Source organism: Triplophysa dalaica, chromosome 4, assembly GCF_015846415.1.
Source record: "Triplophysa dalaica isolate WHDGS20190420 chromosome 4, ASM1584641v1, whole genome shotgun sequence".
Classification (NCBI taxonomy): Eukaryota; Metazoa; Chordata; class Actinopteri; order Cypriniformes; family Nemacheilidae; genus Triplophysa; species Triplophysa dalaica.
Window position 1 is genome coordinate 27,083,201 of NC_079545.1, and position 13,418 is coordinate 27,096,618.

Below are 13,418 nucleotides of genomic sequence, written 5' to 3' on the forward strand. Positions count from 1 at the left end.
GTAAATACCAGTCTTCAAGAAAAAATTTAGAACTTGTTTGATTGATCTCAAACAGTTTAAAGAACCCTGACGGGGGCATTCCAAAATCTTGATCATTTTTGGTGAAGCCATTTCTTAGCTGCTTTTGTCAATGTCATTCTGAAAGGCATAAGTCTTTTTATCTGAAGTGTTCTGGCCTCAAGCTATTTGGAGCTATTCGTAATTGATTATCAGCTGAACACAAGCAGCCCTAAAGCATGATGCTGACACCTCCATGCTTCACTGTGGGGCGGTTTTCTGTTGGTGATGTGCTACTTTTTGCACCAAACATATATTTTGGTATCATGGCTATGTAGTTCAACAACAACACATTATTCCACATGGTTTTGAAAGATTGGTCACATTTATTTGTTTGTTTGTTTTTTGCGAATTTCAGGTTTTCAGCCTTGCCAGCCTCTCCCATAGACTGGACATGTGAAGAATTCAGAGATTACAGAGCAACCGGTACTTCTGCAATTCTTTTAGGAGGATGTCCTGGGGCCAGGAAAAGAAATGAAAACTCAATTTACAAAGCAATCTATTAAGGTACACACAGGTGAAATAGAATATCAGTGTTATGTTCATGACACATGTCCACAACAGTACTGACGCAGGGTATATATGAAGAGTTTGGTTCAAAAATTACATAACTCAGTTTTAAATCAATTGCAGTTAGTTTGTTTAGATTTAAGCCATAATAAAAAAATACAGCTTACTAACACAATAAAAACATGATAACATTATCAAAAGATCATTTTGGAACCAAACTCTTCATATGTAGTTGTCCGAAATCGCTCACTCTTTTTCATTCACTTCTTTTCCCATATTGTGGACTAATATGTTATTCACTATATAGGGAATAATAAAGGACACACAGTAGTCTTAGATTATAGTTTTGAGTCTTCAGAAGCTGCTGTCTCTGTGTATCTACAGTATATTTTGGCCATTTTTCTTTACAGTTGTAGTCCACCCAAAAAATGAAAATTCTGCCATGAGCCACTACTCCTAAAGTTATTCCAAATGTGTATAAAATTATTTTTTTGGTTGAAAACCATTGAATTTGTTCACTGCTTTGAGTTTATTTAATGCTGTTGACTTTGATTGAGACGTTATTGGGAACGTTGAGATGGAGAACACTAGAAATCCATGTCTATAAGTGAAAAAAATACAGAAAGAACAATAATTATGTATAACAAATTGGACATAAACACCCTAAAATGCTGGGCTACTTTTAAACCAGCCTTGGGTCAATACCAAGATGTCAAAAAAATCCTACAGGAACAGCGTTACTTTATTTGGGTTTAATCAGTCTCTTATATTGATCACACAAGTTTAACACAGTTGACGTAAGTTTAACACGAGTTTGAATGTGATTGGTTGATTCTGAGCATACTGACACATTCCACATTATAAAGGGTGTGCATGCTTACGCAAACTGATGTCACTTAATCTCAAAATAATTCTTTTTGTTTTCCATTTTAATATGTGGATGGCATTACATTAGGTGGAACGGGTTTCGACATGATTCATCTTAGTTTCATTTAATTTACATTACAAAAACCTGCCAATTTAACTGGGGTGTGTGGACTTTTACATATGCAAATAACATTAAACAGGTTATATTGGTCTGCTGGGAAAATGCAGGCTCCTATTTCTTGAAGTTATCTCGGTGATCTCTAGCGTTACAGTACTTTTTAATTGTTCTGTCAGCCGTAAGACACGCGAGTATGTGATGTAGGTGCTGTCACAGTATTTTCTCTTTTCGCATTGCCTGTCAGACAAGCCTTGGAGTTTGAACTCATGAATAGAAGATTTTAGGACAAAGAAGCTTTGGCAGGTGACAAAAACAACAACAGCAACAAAAAAGCAACTTGACTGCTTGCACAACTAGTTATGTTTTTATTGGCAGATGGCTCAGTCTCAGTTTTGCTGAAATTAAGCTTTGACATTTTTTCCTTTTCTGTCTTGACGGTGAAAATGTGTGGATTTAGATTACTTTTTAAACTCTAGGCTTTATAGACAGCAACGAATGGAGCCATTCAATTGAATTACTTTGAAGTTTTACCCTACCAAACCTGTGATACTACAGTAGAACATGAAACTAATTTTCATACAATGAGTGTTGATGTGTGTCTTCATTCCAACCTTATCTTGCGGGAATTCGTAACGACTTTAAGAGATGGCTAATTCGTATGAATTTGTGAATTGTACAAAACCGTATGACTATTAGAAAAAGCAATACGGAAGCCCCACCCTTAAATCTAACATCACTGGCACGAAAGCAAATCGCACTGTAATGTACGAATTCATAAGAATCTCGTAAAATAGTTAGGAATTGCCCATGAGATTGTGTTGCTTTATTGATCCTTCACAAAGCCAACGTCAACTAGAGCGCTCCCGCTGTACGAATATTTATTGTGAAATAATCATTTCTGGAAAAACAATGACGTGTTTTTTCAGCCAAAACCATTAAGAAAGTCTGCAATATGCATTTGAAGTATATATTCAGGTTATGGAAGTGACTCGGAATACAGTAAACAAAATAAAGATCGAAGCTATCCTCACATACTGTGCTTGCTACCATTGCGCCATTGGTTTCTGACACGTATGGTCAATGGGTGAAACTGTGATTATGACCATAAAGAGAGAAAAGATCATAAAGATATTGGTCTGGTCGCATGTCATCAAACTCTACTTGAAGGGTCAATTCCCAGGAAAAAAAACAACATCCCTATTTAGGTTCAATGTATTTTTTATTTTCACAGTAGAACTTGGAACATGCATTTTGAATAAGGCATGCTGGGAAATCATGTGCCCAGTTTTGTTAATGTTACTTTAATGCTAATGTAGGTTGATTAAACAAATTAAGATTTTTTTTTAATTGTGTAGTATTAACTTGATTAAATAAAGTACATCTTACAATCACATATTCTTATTCTGCTACAGTGTGTTATTGTTACATACACATGGGATCTTTAAAAACACAAATCATGTATCCTCACAAAAGACCTGCAACATTGTTTGTTGTTGAAAAAAATGTTCATGACACATGTCCACAACAGTACTGACGCAGGGTATATATGAAGAGTTTGGTTCAAAAATTACATAACTCAGTTTTAAATCAATTGCAGTTAGTTTGTTTAGATTTAAGCCATAATAAAAAAATACAGCTTACTAACACAATAAAAACATGATAACATTATCAAAAGATCATTTTGGAACCAAACTCTTCATATGTAGTTGTCCGAAATCGCTCACTCTTTTTCATTCACTTCTTTTCCCATATTGTGGACTAATATGTTATTCACTATATAGGGAATAATAAAGGACACACAGTAGTCTTAGATTATAGTTTTGAGTCTTCAGAAGCTGCTGTCTCTGTGTATCTACAGTATATTTTGGCCATTTTTCTTTACAGTTGTAGTCCACCCAAAAAATGAAAATTCTGCCATGAGCCACTACTCCTAAAGTTATTCCAAATGTGTATAAAATTATTTTTTTGGTTGAAAACCATTGAATTTGTTCACTGCTTTGAGTTTATTTAATGCTGTTGACTTTGATTGAGACGTTATTGGGAACGTTGAGATGGAGAACACTAGAAATCCATGTCTATAAGTGAAAAAAATACAGAAAGAACAATAATTATGTATAACAAATTGGACATAAACACCCTAAAATGCTGGGCTACTTTTAAACCAGCCTTGGGTCAATACCAAGATGTCAAAAAAATCCTACAGGAACAGCGTTACTTTATTTGGGTTTAATCAGTCTCTTATATTGATCACACAAGTTTAACACAGTTGACGTAAGTTTAACACGAGTTTGAATGTGATTGGTTGATTCTGAGCATACTGACACATTCCACATTATAAAGGGTGTGCATGCTTACGCAAACTGATGTCACTTAATCTCAAAATAATTCTTTTTGTTTTCCATTTTAATATGTGGATGGCATTACATTAGGTGGAACGGGTTTCGACATGATTCATCTTAGTTTCATTTAATTTACATTACAAAAACCTGCCAATTTAACTGGGGTGTGTGGACTTTTACATATGCAAATAACATTAAACAGGTTATATTGGTCTGCTGGGAAAATGCAGGCTCCTATTTCTTGAAGTTATCTCGGTGATCTCTAGCGTTACAGTACTTTTTAATTGTTCTGTCAGCCGTAAGACACGCGAGTATGTGATGTAGGTGCTGTCACAGTATTTTCTCTTTTCGCATTGCCTGTCAGACAAGCCTTGGAGTTTGAACTCATGAATAGAAGATTTTAGGACAAAGAAGCTTTGGCAGGTGACAAAAACAACAACAGCAACAAAAAAGCAACTTGACTGCTTGCACAACTAGTTATGTTTTTATTGGCAGATGGCTCAGTCTCAGTTTTGCTGAAATTAAGCTTTGACATTTTTTCCTTTTCTGTCTTGACGGTGAAAATGTGTGGATTTAGATTACTTTTTAAACTCTAGGCTTTATAGACAGCAACGAATGGAGCCATTCAATTGAATTACTTTGAAGTTTTACCCTACCAAACCTGTGATACTACAGTAGAACATGAAACTAATTTTCATACAATGAGTGTTGATGTGTGTCTTCATTCCAACCTTATCTTGCGGGAATTCGTAACGACTTTAAGAGATGGCTAATTCGTATGAATTTGTGAATTGTACAAAACCGTATGACTATTAGAAAAAGCAATACGGAAGCCCCACCCTTAAATCTAACATCACTGGCACGAAAGCAAATCGCACTGTAATGTACGAATTCATAAGAATCTCGTAAAATAGTTAGGAATTGCCCATGAGATTGTGTTGCTTTATTGATCCTTCACAAAGCCAACGTCAACTAGAGCGCTCCCGCTGTACGAATATTTATTGTGAAATAATCATTTCTGGAAAAACAATGACGTGTTTTTTCAGCCAAAACCATTAAGAAAGTCTGCAATATGCATTTGAAGTATATATTCAGGTTATGGAAGTGACTCGGAATACAGTAAACAAAATAAAGATCGAAGCTATCCTCACATACTGTGCTTGCTACCATTGCGCCATTGGTTTCTGACACGTATGGTCAATGGGTGAAACTGTGATTATGACCATAAAGAGAGAAAAGATCATAAAGATATTGGTCTGGTCGCATGTCATCAAACTCTACTTGAAGGGTCAATTCCCAGGAAAAAAAACAACATCCCTATTTAGGTTCAATGTATTTTTTATTTTCACAGTAGAACTTGGAACATGCATTTTGAATAAGGCATGCTGGGAAATCATGTGCCCAGTTTTGTTAATGTTACTTTAATGCTAATGTAGGTTGATTAAACAAATTAAGATTTTTTTTTAATTGTGTAGTATTAACTTGATTAAATAAAGTACATCTTACAATCACATATTCTTATTCTGCTACAGTGTGTTATTGTTACATACACATGGGATCTTTAAAAACACAAATCATGTATCCTCACAAAAGACCTGCAACATTGTTTGTTGTTGAAAAAAGTGTAAAAGGAATCAGATTCAAGTAGAAGTTTAACATCAACATCAGTTTCATTTTATATGGAAAAATACAGTAAGATGACGCTTCTTTCCAAAAGGCATGATGGTGAGTAAATGTTTATTTTTCTCAGAGTTTTATTTTTAGGTTAATTATATTCACTACATTTGAAAGTTTAGAGTCACTATAACTTCTTGATATTTTCCACATGGTATTAGAAAGACTGAAAACTCCTCCAAAGTGTCATATAGCAAAAATGTAAAAATATATTCTATTTGATCTCATGTTGGTCTGTAGTTTTGTTGAGAACTCATTGTGTTCAGTCTGGGTTGGGCTGTCTTAGCATAGATGGGACAGACTGAATGTTGTAGTGATGGAGATGAAGAGAAGCACCACGCTGGCCAGGACCGCCGGACTGCTCGACCGATAAACTGTACGTCCGCTACGAGGCTGTGGTGGTCGGAATGTCCCAACCATCGGTGTCCCGTCGTCGAGTTTCAGAGAAGAAAAAAACTCAAGCTGAAACAAAGTTATTACAAAGAATGTGTGAATGAGCAGTTATTAAAAAATACCACAACAGTCAGGTGTAATTTACACGAAGCAAATACAGCTGTGAAAAATGTGAATGGACCATTTCAAAATTATTCTCAGTTTTTCTGAATATACTATTTATAGGTTTGCGTTTAGTAAAATAACCGTTCTTGTTTTATTCGCAAAACAACTAACAATATTTCTCCCAAATTTCAAATAAAAATCTTTTTTTATCACAGTTTTCATGTGTCTTGTCATTCTGTCAGTTTTTCACAGTGACCCCGTTTACATGGACGTCACTAATCAAATTATTTGCCGTATTCGAGTAAATTAATATTAAGATGTATACATGAGTTGCTTTAAGAATATACCTTTCATGTTCTTATTTTACATAAGTGGATTAATGGAATTCGTCATTACGTCCCCAAGATACGCAATTTGACATTTCACCCATAATTTCATGTATCAACAAACAATTCGTCTTCCCCATGGTTCCCACAATTTATTTTCTAGAATTGTTGGAATCTCTCTTCTTTACCGTTTGGACCCAAAATATGCTTTCGGGCTTGAAGCCATGTTGTATGCCTTAAAAGGAAATGGCTTTCCACTGCCGTCTGTGTGTGATACCTGTCGCAAAGTGCCGCGAAAGTTCCTACGCACTGGTAATAAGGTGTGTTAAGGTGTGTGCATGTCTATACCGCACTTCCACAATACGACTAAAATAGGAGTACTCCAACCGTCATAATTCAATTTGTGCTTACTACGATTATGAGTATAGATGGATTAAGCTAATCAAAAAGCTCTGCTTACATCATTTCTTAATCAGAGTTTTGTCTTAATCGTGTTAAAATCGGATTATTGTTGTCCATGAAAATGTGGTCATTGTTTTGAATGACTTGATTTCACATGTGAGGTTCGATTTTATTGAAGTACAACAAACACTGGAGTGAACACAATACATCTAGAAATGCATTTGAACAAAATATTTGGACTGGTCCCTTAATTTTGAAATGAAGGGGAAAATAGCCAGTCTGTTGAATGAACTGGTAAGTTAGTAGACGATTAAAGAATTAATGCTGTTCGGTATATGATCTAAAGTTCAAAGCTTGTTCAGTAGTGTCCTCACGGATTGATTTGGATTCAGCCGTACCTGTTTTTTGCTAAGAGGAATGGTCTTTTCAAAGACAGTCCAGATCACAGATTCATAGCAGTTGGGTACGGTCAGAGAGCCATTGTAACGGTAATAGCTGGTCATGTTCTCCTCCGGCAGAATGAACTGACTGGCTGAGATGTTTTTAATGGAAACATCTCCACCTGCAAAAGATGCATATGAGAAAATCAAAGAAATCGTCTAAATTAATAAAATACAGATCTACAAATGCACTAGGACAGACATTTTTCTAAACATTAGTTACATATGATACATGTAGATTAACATAGCCTATCGTTGCTGTCTATCAAAAGCACCAAGACCATTTTTGCGTTTTATCAATAATCATATAATTTGTAAAAACGGCTAATTTTGACATTCAAGGTTTTAGATGGACAACAAAGCTATGATGAATTACTTGATTTGACCATCTTAAAGCCCAAATAAAAACATTAATTTGAATAAAATCTTGATCAAGTTGCATGAATGAAAAAGCTGTCATTTGTAATCATAATGTTATGGACTGACTTTTGCTCTTTATGCTCCCCAGGACATTTATGAGATTGTCGAAATTTTTGTTGTCGCTGTTTGACTCCTGTCAGAAAGAAATGACGCATTAATCATCCGTGTTTATGAATGTCATGTTTCTTCTGTAATAGAGCGCTAATATCAAACCTCTAAGAAGAATCCAAACGCTGCCACGCCAAATGGATCCTTGAAAGCCTCCGCAAGATCTTTGTATTTTTGTTTTATATGTACAACGTGAAGCTGAAGAGAGAGTTCATAGTAACAATTAGACCTACACAAATAATTACATGTATTCATTACAATCTCTAGAATTTTTTATTTTGTATTTGAGCAATACATTGCAGGAGGATTTGATATTGTGCGGTTGGTAAAAAACAGAAGTTCATCTTGATTACAGATTTGTCATCTAATTCATGTGTTATTGGGTTGGTCGTACCTCCATAGGATACTGTTCTCCATCGATGGTGTGTTCAGAGCCACGAACTCCATTTGTGCCCCAGTGCAGGTGAAATTGAAGGGGCTTATACGTGTCTTCCAGGTTTCCACCTGATACTGTTGCTGTTGTGTTTATGGTGACCTCAACTGGGATGGAGCAGACAACATGTCAGTATTTACATAGCTGATCTTGAGCATCTGCCTGTCTTCAGTCTGTGGTCTTACTAGTGTGACTGTTTTTCTTGACAGTACTGTCGAATAAGGTCTTGTATCCAGTTAAATTGAAGGACGTCAGGCGCTTGTCCAGTTGGGTTGCCTTTGTCACTATGTTGACGGGCGATTGTCTGTTACCTCCACAAGTTTCGTTTATTTCCTTCCAGTTCTCTGGACCTTAAGGCAACATTGAGGTGTTAGATTGAAATAGTTAGATGGAAACTGTTTGTCTGTTTAATGTACAGCAAGTGTTGAGATGTTGTGAAATCTTACCTTTACAGCTCCCTTTTGTCTGGTAGCACCATTCTGAGCAGAAACACAGAAGATTCGCCGTTAGCCCAAAATTGAAATGCTTTCGAATTCATTTAGGCCTATCCATTCCTACTCCCACAATATCCACCAAACACATCAAATAAATTTTCACGGATCGAGAAACAGAAAAAATTAAATGAAATCCTCATTCTTACTTTTTATTAGATCGCCAATAATGTGCTCCAGAAACAAACTTAGTGTTTTTCATTATAGGTACGACTTTATGCAATCAGTGGACATTTAACATTTAGATTTGCTTGAAAAAAAAACAGTTAGGATGGGGTTTTTATTTTTACGGTAGATAACAGTGGCATTGCAAGTTAGCTCCAGGCTCTTATGCAAAAAACACACACTAAAATAATGGCCCCAAACAACAAATGCAACGTTTAGTTGGAAGCTCCCAGCCTCAGAGATGATGTGTTGCTGCATGCAAACCCATGAAGCGAGTTAGAATTTAGGCAAGGCAAGTTTATTTATATATAGTTTTCCTGTAGCTCAGTGGTAAGAGCATTGCGCTAACAACGCAAGGATGGATAATGCAATGTAAATCGCTTTGGATTAAAGCGTCTGCCAAATGCATAAATGTAAATGTAAATGTTATATAGCACATTTCACACACAATGGCAATTCAAAGTGCTTTACATAAAATGGTTGACAGAAAGAAATAAGACGTATCTTTAAAATACAAATGATTTAAGATCAAAAATACAACTTCAGATTTTAAGAAACAATAAAACAGCAGTAAAATTGATTAAAAGTGTGAGTGTGTATATGTAAAGAAAATTAGAAATAGAAGTGCAGTTGATGTAAAGCAGTACAGTGCTCAGGTTGTGAATGCACTGCTAAACAAGTGTGTTTTTAATCTGGATTTAAAAGAAGCTGTTGTTGATGAACATCTGATGTCTTCTGGAAGCAGATTCCATCTATGGGTGGCGTAGCGGCTAAACGCTGACTCGCCTTGTTTTGATTGAAGCCTTGTAATCTCTAACTGACTTGATCCTAACTGGCGAAGAGAGTCAATAGGCCTGTACTCATTGGGTGAGAGGGCTAGGTAGATCTGAGTGTCATCTGCATAGCTGGAGTAGGGCAATTATTTCAGGCGTGTTTTATAACCTGGTGTTATTTAAAGACTTCCGGTTCCATCGCCCCAAAGTCAATGGGTTTTTGCTAAATCGCCTGAAATAAGGTCTGTGGTTGACAAAACCTCTAAATATTATGTGTTAATCTATGACATAAAACACACCAGTTATAACATGATTTTTTAAAGCCTTTATTGTGTCTTTGCGGTTGCTAACAAGTTGCTAAAAGCGTCTTCGTCCGGTGGCGGGGATGTTAGACGTCATCACGTGCATAAATGTCACACATAATGCAACATGTGCAAAAATCATGGTTGGGGATTTATTCCTGGAGTAATTACGTGTAAGGGAACACGTTTTAGTTAAGTTTGAGGAAGTGGCCGGTGGACGTTGATATCGAGCGACCTTAGCTTAGTCTGTTTATAGCCTCGTGTTTGGTGTTTTGCGAGTCATTGCCTATTTAGTTGTAAAAGTGTCCATTTAGTTTTGCTGTCCATCCTTAATATTGTTTTCGTGTTACCAACCTCTTACGTATTACCAATGCTTCTTCTTTACATCGAGCCACCGCCCCAAATAAAATAAGGTGAAAAATATCTATGGCAGACACGCGGTGCAGAAGCATAAAATAGCCTACATAGGAAGCAACACTGCACAATCATAGTCAATAAATATCTTTACGTTTTAATTTGAGTCAAGACTCAACGCTGACAGAGATAAGTGGACGAGCCTGCTTGGTAAATTGCACACTCTGAGAAGTCATGACGTCATAGCTCTGTGCACTCTTAAAAAACTGACATTCAGATTATAATGAAGTAAGAAAGAGATGGTTCTTCGAAGAACCTTTGACAGAATGGTTCTTTGTGGAACCAAAAGTGGTTCTTCTATGGCATCGCTGTGAAGAACCTTTGAGCACCTTTATTTTTGAGAGTATGAATGCGGGCACTGGCCCGTATGCACCTGCACACCCTATATATCCAGACGAAACGCCAACATTTCTGCTTCCATTAAACAAAATGTAACTAAAAACGATTTCACCCCCCCCACACACTCTGATTGTATTGACACCAATTGAATCTCTTCACCTGTGTAGGGTTTCACTTTCTCAACAAACAAACCTTTCTTATGCTGGTATTACTTACAGCTGTAATTTGATAAGGCTTACTTAAAAAAACATAATGTTGTCATGGAGAAATACAATAGACTTGTTTTCTTCTGTTCTCATTTGGATTAAAAGGGCATAAAAGAACACTTGATTTCTACATTTACCCTCTTTATTTTTCAGTAGCTGGGAGCTCTCAGGCCAGTTTCTGCAGTAATGCAAAACAAATCATTCCCGTATAGTTCAATTCAAATGAATCACATAAGTTGATTAAACATGATACAATTAAGTTGAATTGAATTAACTTTTTGTGTGTGTGATATCATATATTGAGCACTGGATCAATTACTGCTGAAAATGTTTGTAATGAAATGTCTAAAACAATCACAAACTCACGATTCAGAGGGATTGGGTTTGATTATTATTATTATACATGAATTTGAAGAGCGTGAGTTTTCTTTAAATTACAACAATAAAACCGATTTACGGCTTTGATTGCGGACCTTTAAATACATGTTAGCTATTAAATCTATTGTTATTAATTACTACATCAAACTTAGATATATTTGTCCTTTTTTGTAATGCCAATTAAAATGTGGCATAAAATGCATTAAAAAAGTTGTCATTTTCTGGATTTATATGGAAACTGCATTAAATCGAATGAATTTTGAGAACATACAGAATGAATTAAATGAATGCAAACACCTTTCCATCGTCATTGGACTCACCTTCACTGCTGAATACATGCAGAACGAATGACAGAAGAAAAAGTGAAATCAGACTCTTCATCGTGACTGACTGTCCTGTGTCTCCTGCAATAAAACCAAATGTGACCCTCTGAGAATCCTCTTCTGCTCTTATATATCTGCAGACAGACAGGACAACTCCTCCCTCACACTAATATTGAAAGCATCTCCCACACCTGTTAAATCACAGTATCGATGACACACAAAACCATGGGAAAAAAATGATGTCAATATGACTAACATCCGTCTGTCTGTCATCTCTTTAATTAAACACGTACCCGGATGACGACCAGCCCAGTCTGATGTTCTAATGTGCTTAAAGTTGTTGTAGCTGTGATATTCCTCAGCAAGTTTTTCTTAACTAAATGTTATTTAAGTGTGTTTTTAACTGTAGTTTCATTCTAGTCCAGTATTTTATGGAAAAAGAGATTTATTTGTCTTGACCAGGACCACCTTGAACCATCACCCTTAATGAACAGTAATGGTCAATGTAATGAAAAGAGGTGTTTATTGACACCTAGCGGTGGACGAAGGAAAGACAGCACAATAAACAGCAGCAGTCGCGTATAATAATATTGTTGTGTTTTATGACCTTAACGATTGTTTTTTTAATTCAGATATTGAATGTTCGGTCACTCGACGTTTGGGAGGCTACCTCGCCCTCGTCATAAAAAAAATGCTTCGTCGTGGATCACATACGATGCCGAACATGAAACAAAACGATTGTTGATGATGGTGGTGATAAAGCAAAGACATGCAAAGAATCTGGAAATGAGGGGAAGTGTTTTGTTATATAATCTCTTTTGTGAGGTCAGATCAAGTTAACACATTCTTAGGTAGTTAAGATATGCGGTTTCATTTAACCCTATTGAATTAGCGATATTTGATCGCGAGATTTCTTTCTTTTGACTACCCGAGGTAGTCACTTTACATTAGAACACATGATCTCAACTGATTAGACCACGTGACTGTCTCGTGGCCGTTTTTAGGTTGGCTAAACTATACCGTGAGGACTTGTTGTGATCATTTCGCTAAAGTCGGCTATAAAAAATATATTTACATATAATCATGTGGCAGACGCTTTTATCCAAAGTTAGTTAGGCTACATTGCATTATACTATACATCTGTATTAATTAACAATGTTTTTTTTTGTGGTACAAGTTAAGTAACCATGTTTTTTGGTGCATTGATTAATTACTTTTTTTTTTTTACAAAAAACAAGTTTTCAAAAATGTTATTTTGTGATAACTATTACAGTAACCATTTTTTTGTTTGTTTTAACTGTAAACCATAGGACATTTTCGTAAAGGTTATGTACAGCACTTTCTATATCATTCTTGTTATGTTACATAACCTTTTATTTAATGCGACATTGCTTAAATTAAACATATTTTGTCACCTTTGACAATTTTGTAAAATAATCTATATTTTTTATTCCAGTAAGGAAGGCAGTTATTAATCGAAACGCTTTGCTTGTAAACTTTTTTTAAGGGATTTAATGGCAACTGAGCTGAGGCGAATAGCATCGCAGGCAAATAGCATTTCGTTGCACCCTTTCCATTATTACTTATTTTACTTTTAAATTAATATTATAAAAGCCTACAGTAAAAGTCTCGTAAACGTAAACCCGTTTTGATCGGAACAATGCTCTGAAATTAGTTTCAAAGAAAAGACATAATTGTGCAGATACAAACTCCTTTTTAACTAAAGTTTTGTTTAATGAACTTGTCTTTGAAATAGATGACTTTGACTGAATAATGAAAAAAGAGTAAGAGCACGAATCTCATTTAATGTTCCTCGAAAAAGCATCCCAGGTAAA

The 13,418-nt window shown here is 35.7% G+C and overlaps 1 protein-coding gene across 1 annotated transcript; it reads right to left on the bottom strand.

Moving 5' to 3' along the window:
• Window positions 1-5,211: 5,211 nt before the first annotated feature.
• Window positions 5,212-11,705, bottom strand: LOC130418800 (carbonic anhydrase 4-like). Its single transcript, XM_056744902.1, has 8 exons — window positions 11,581-11,705; window positions 8,639-8,671; window positions 8,378-8,542; window positions 8,154-8,299; window positions 7,865-7,957; window positions 7,718-7,784; window positions 7,190-7,353; window positions 5,212-6,027 (listed from the first exon to the last, which is right to left on the bottom strand). The coding sequence occupies exons 1-8, from the start codon at window positions 11,639-11,641 to the stop codon at window positions 5,848-5,850; spliced, it is 909 nt and encodes a 302-aa protein (XP_056600880.1). The 5' UTR covers window positions 11,642-11,705; the 3' UTR covers window positions 5,212-5,847.
• Between the last annotated feature and the right edge of the window lie 1,713 nt (window positions 11,706-13,418).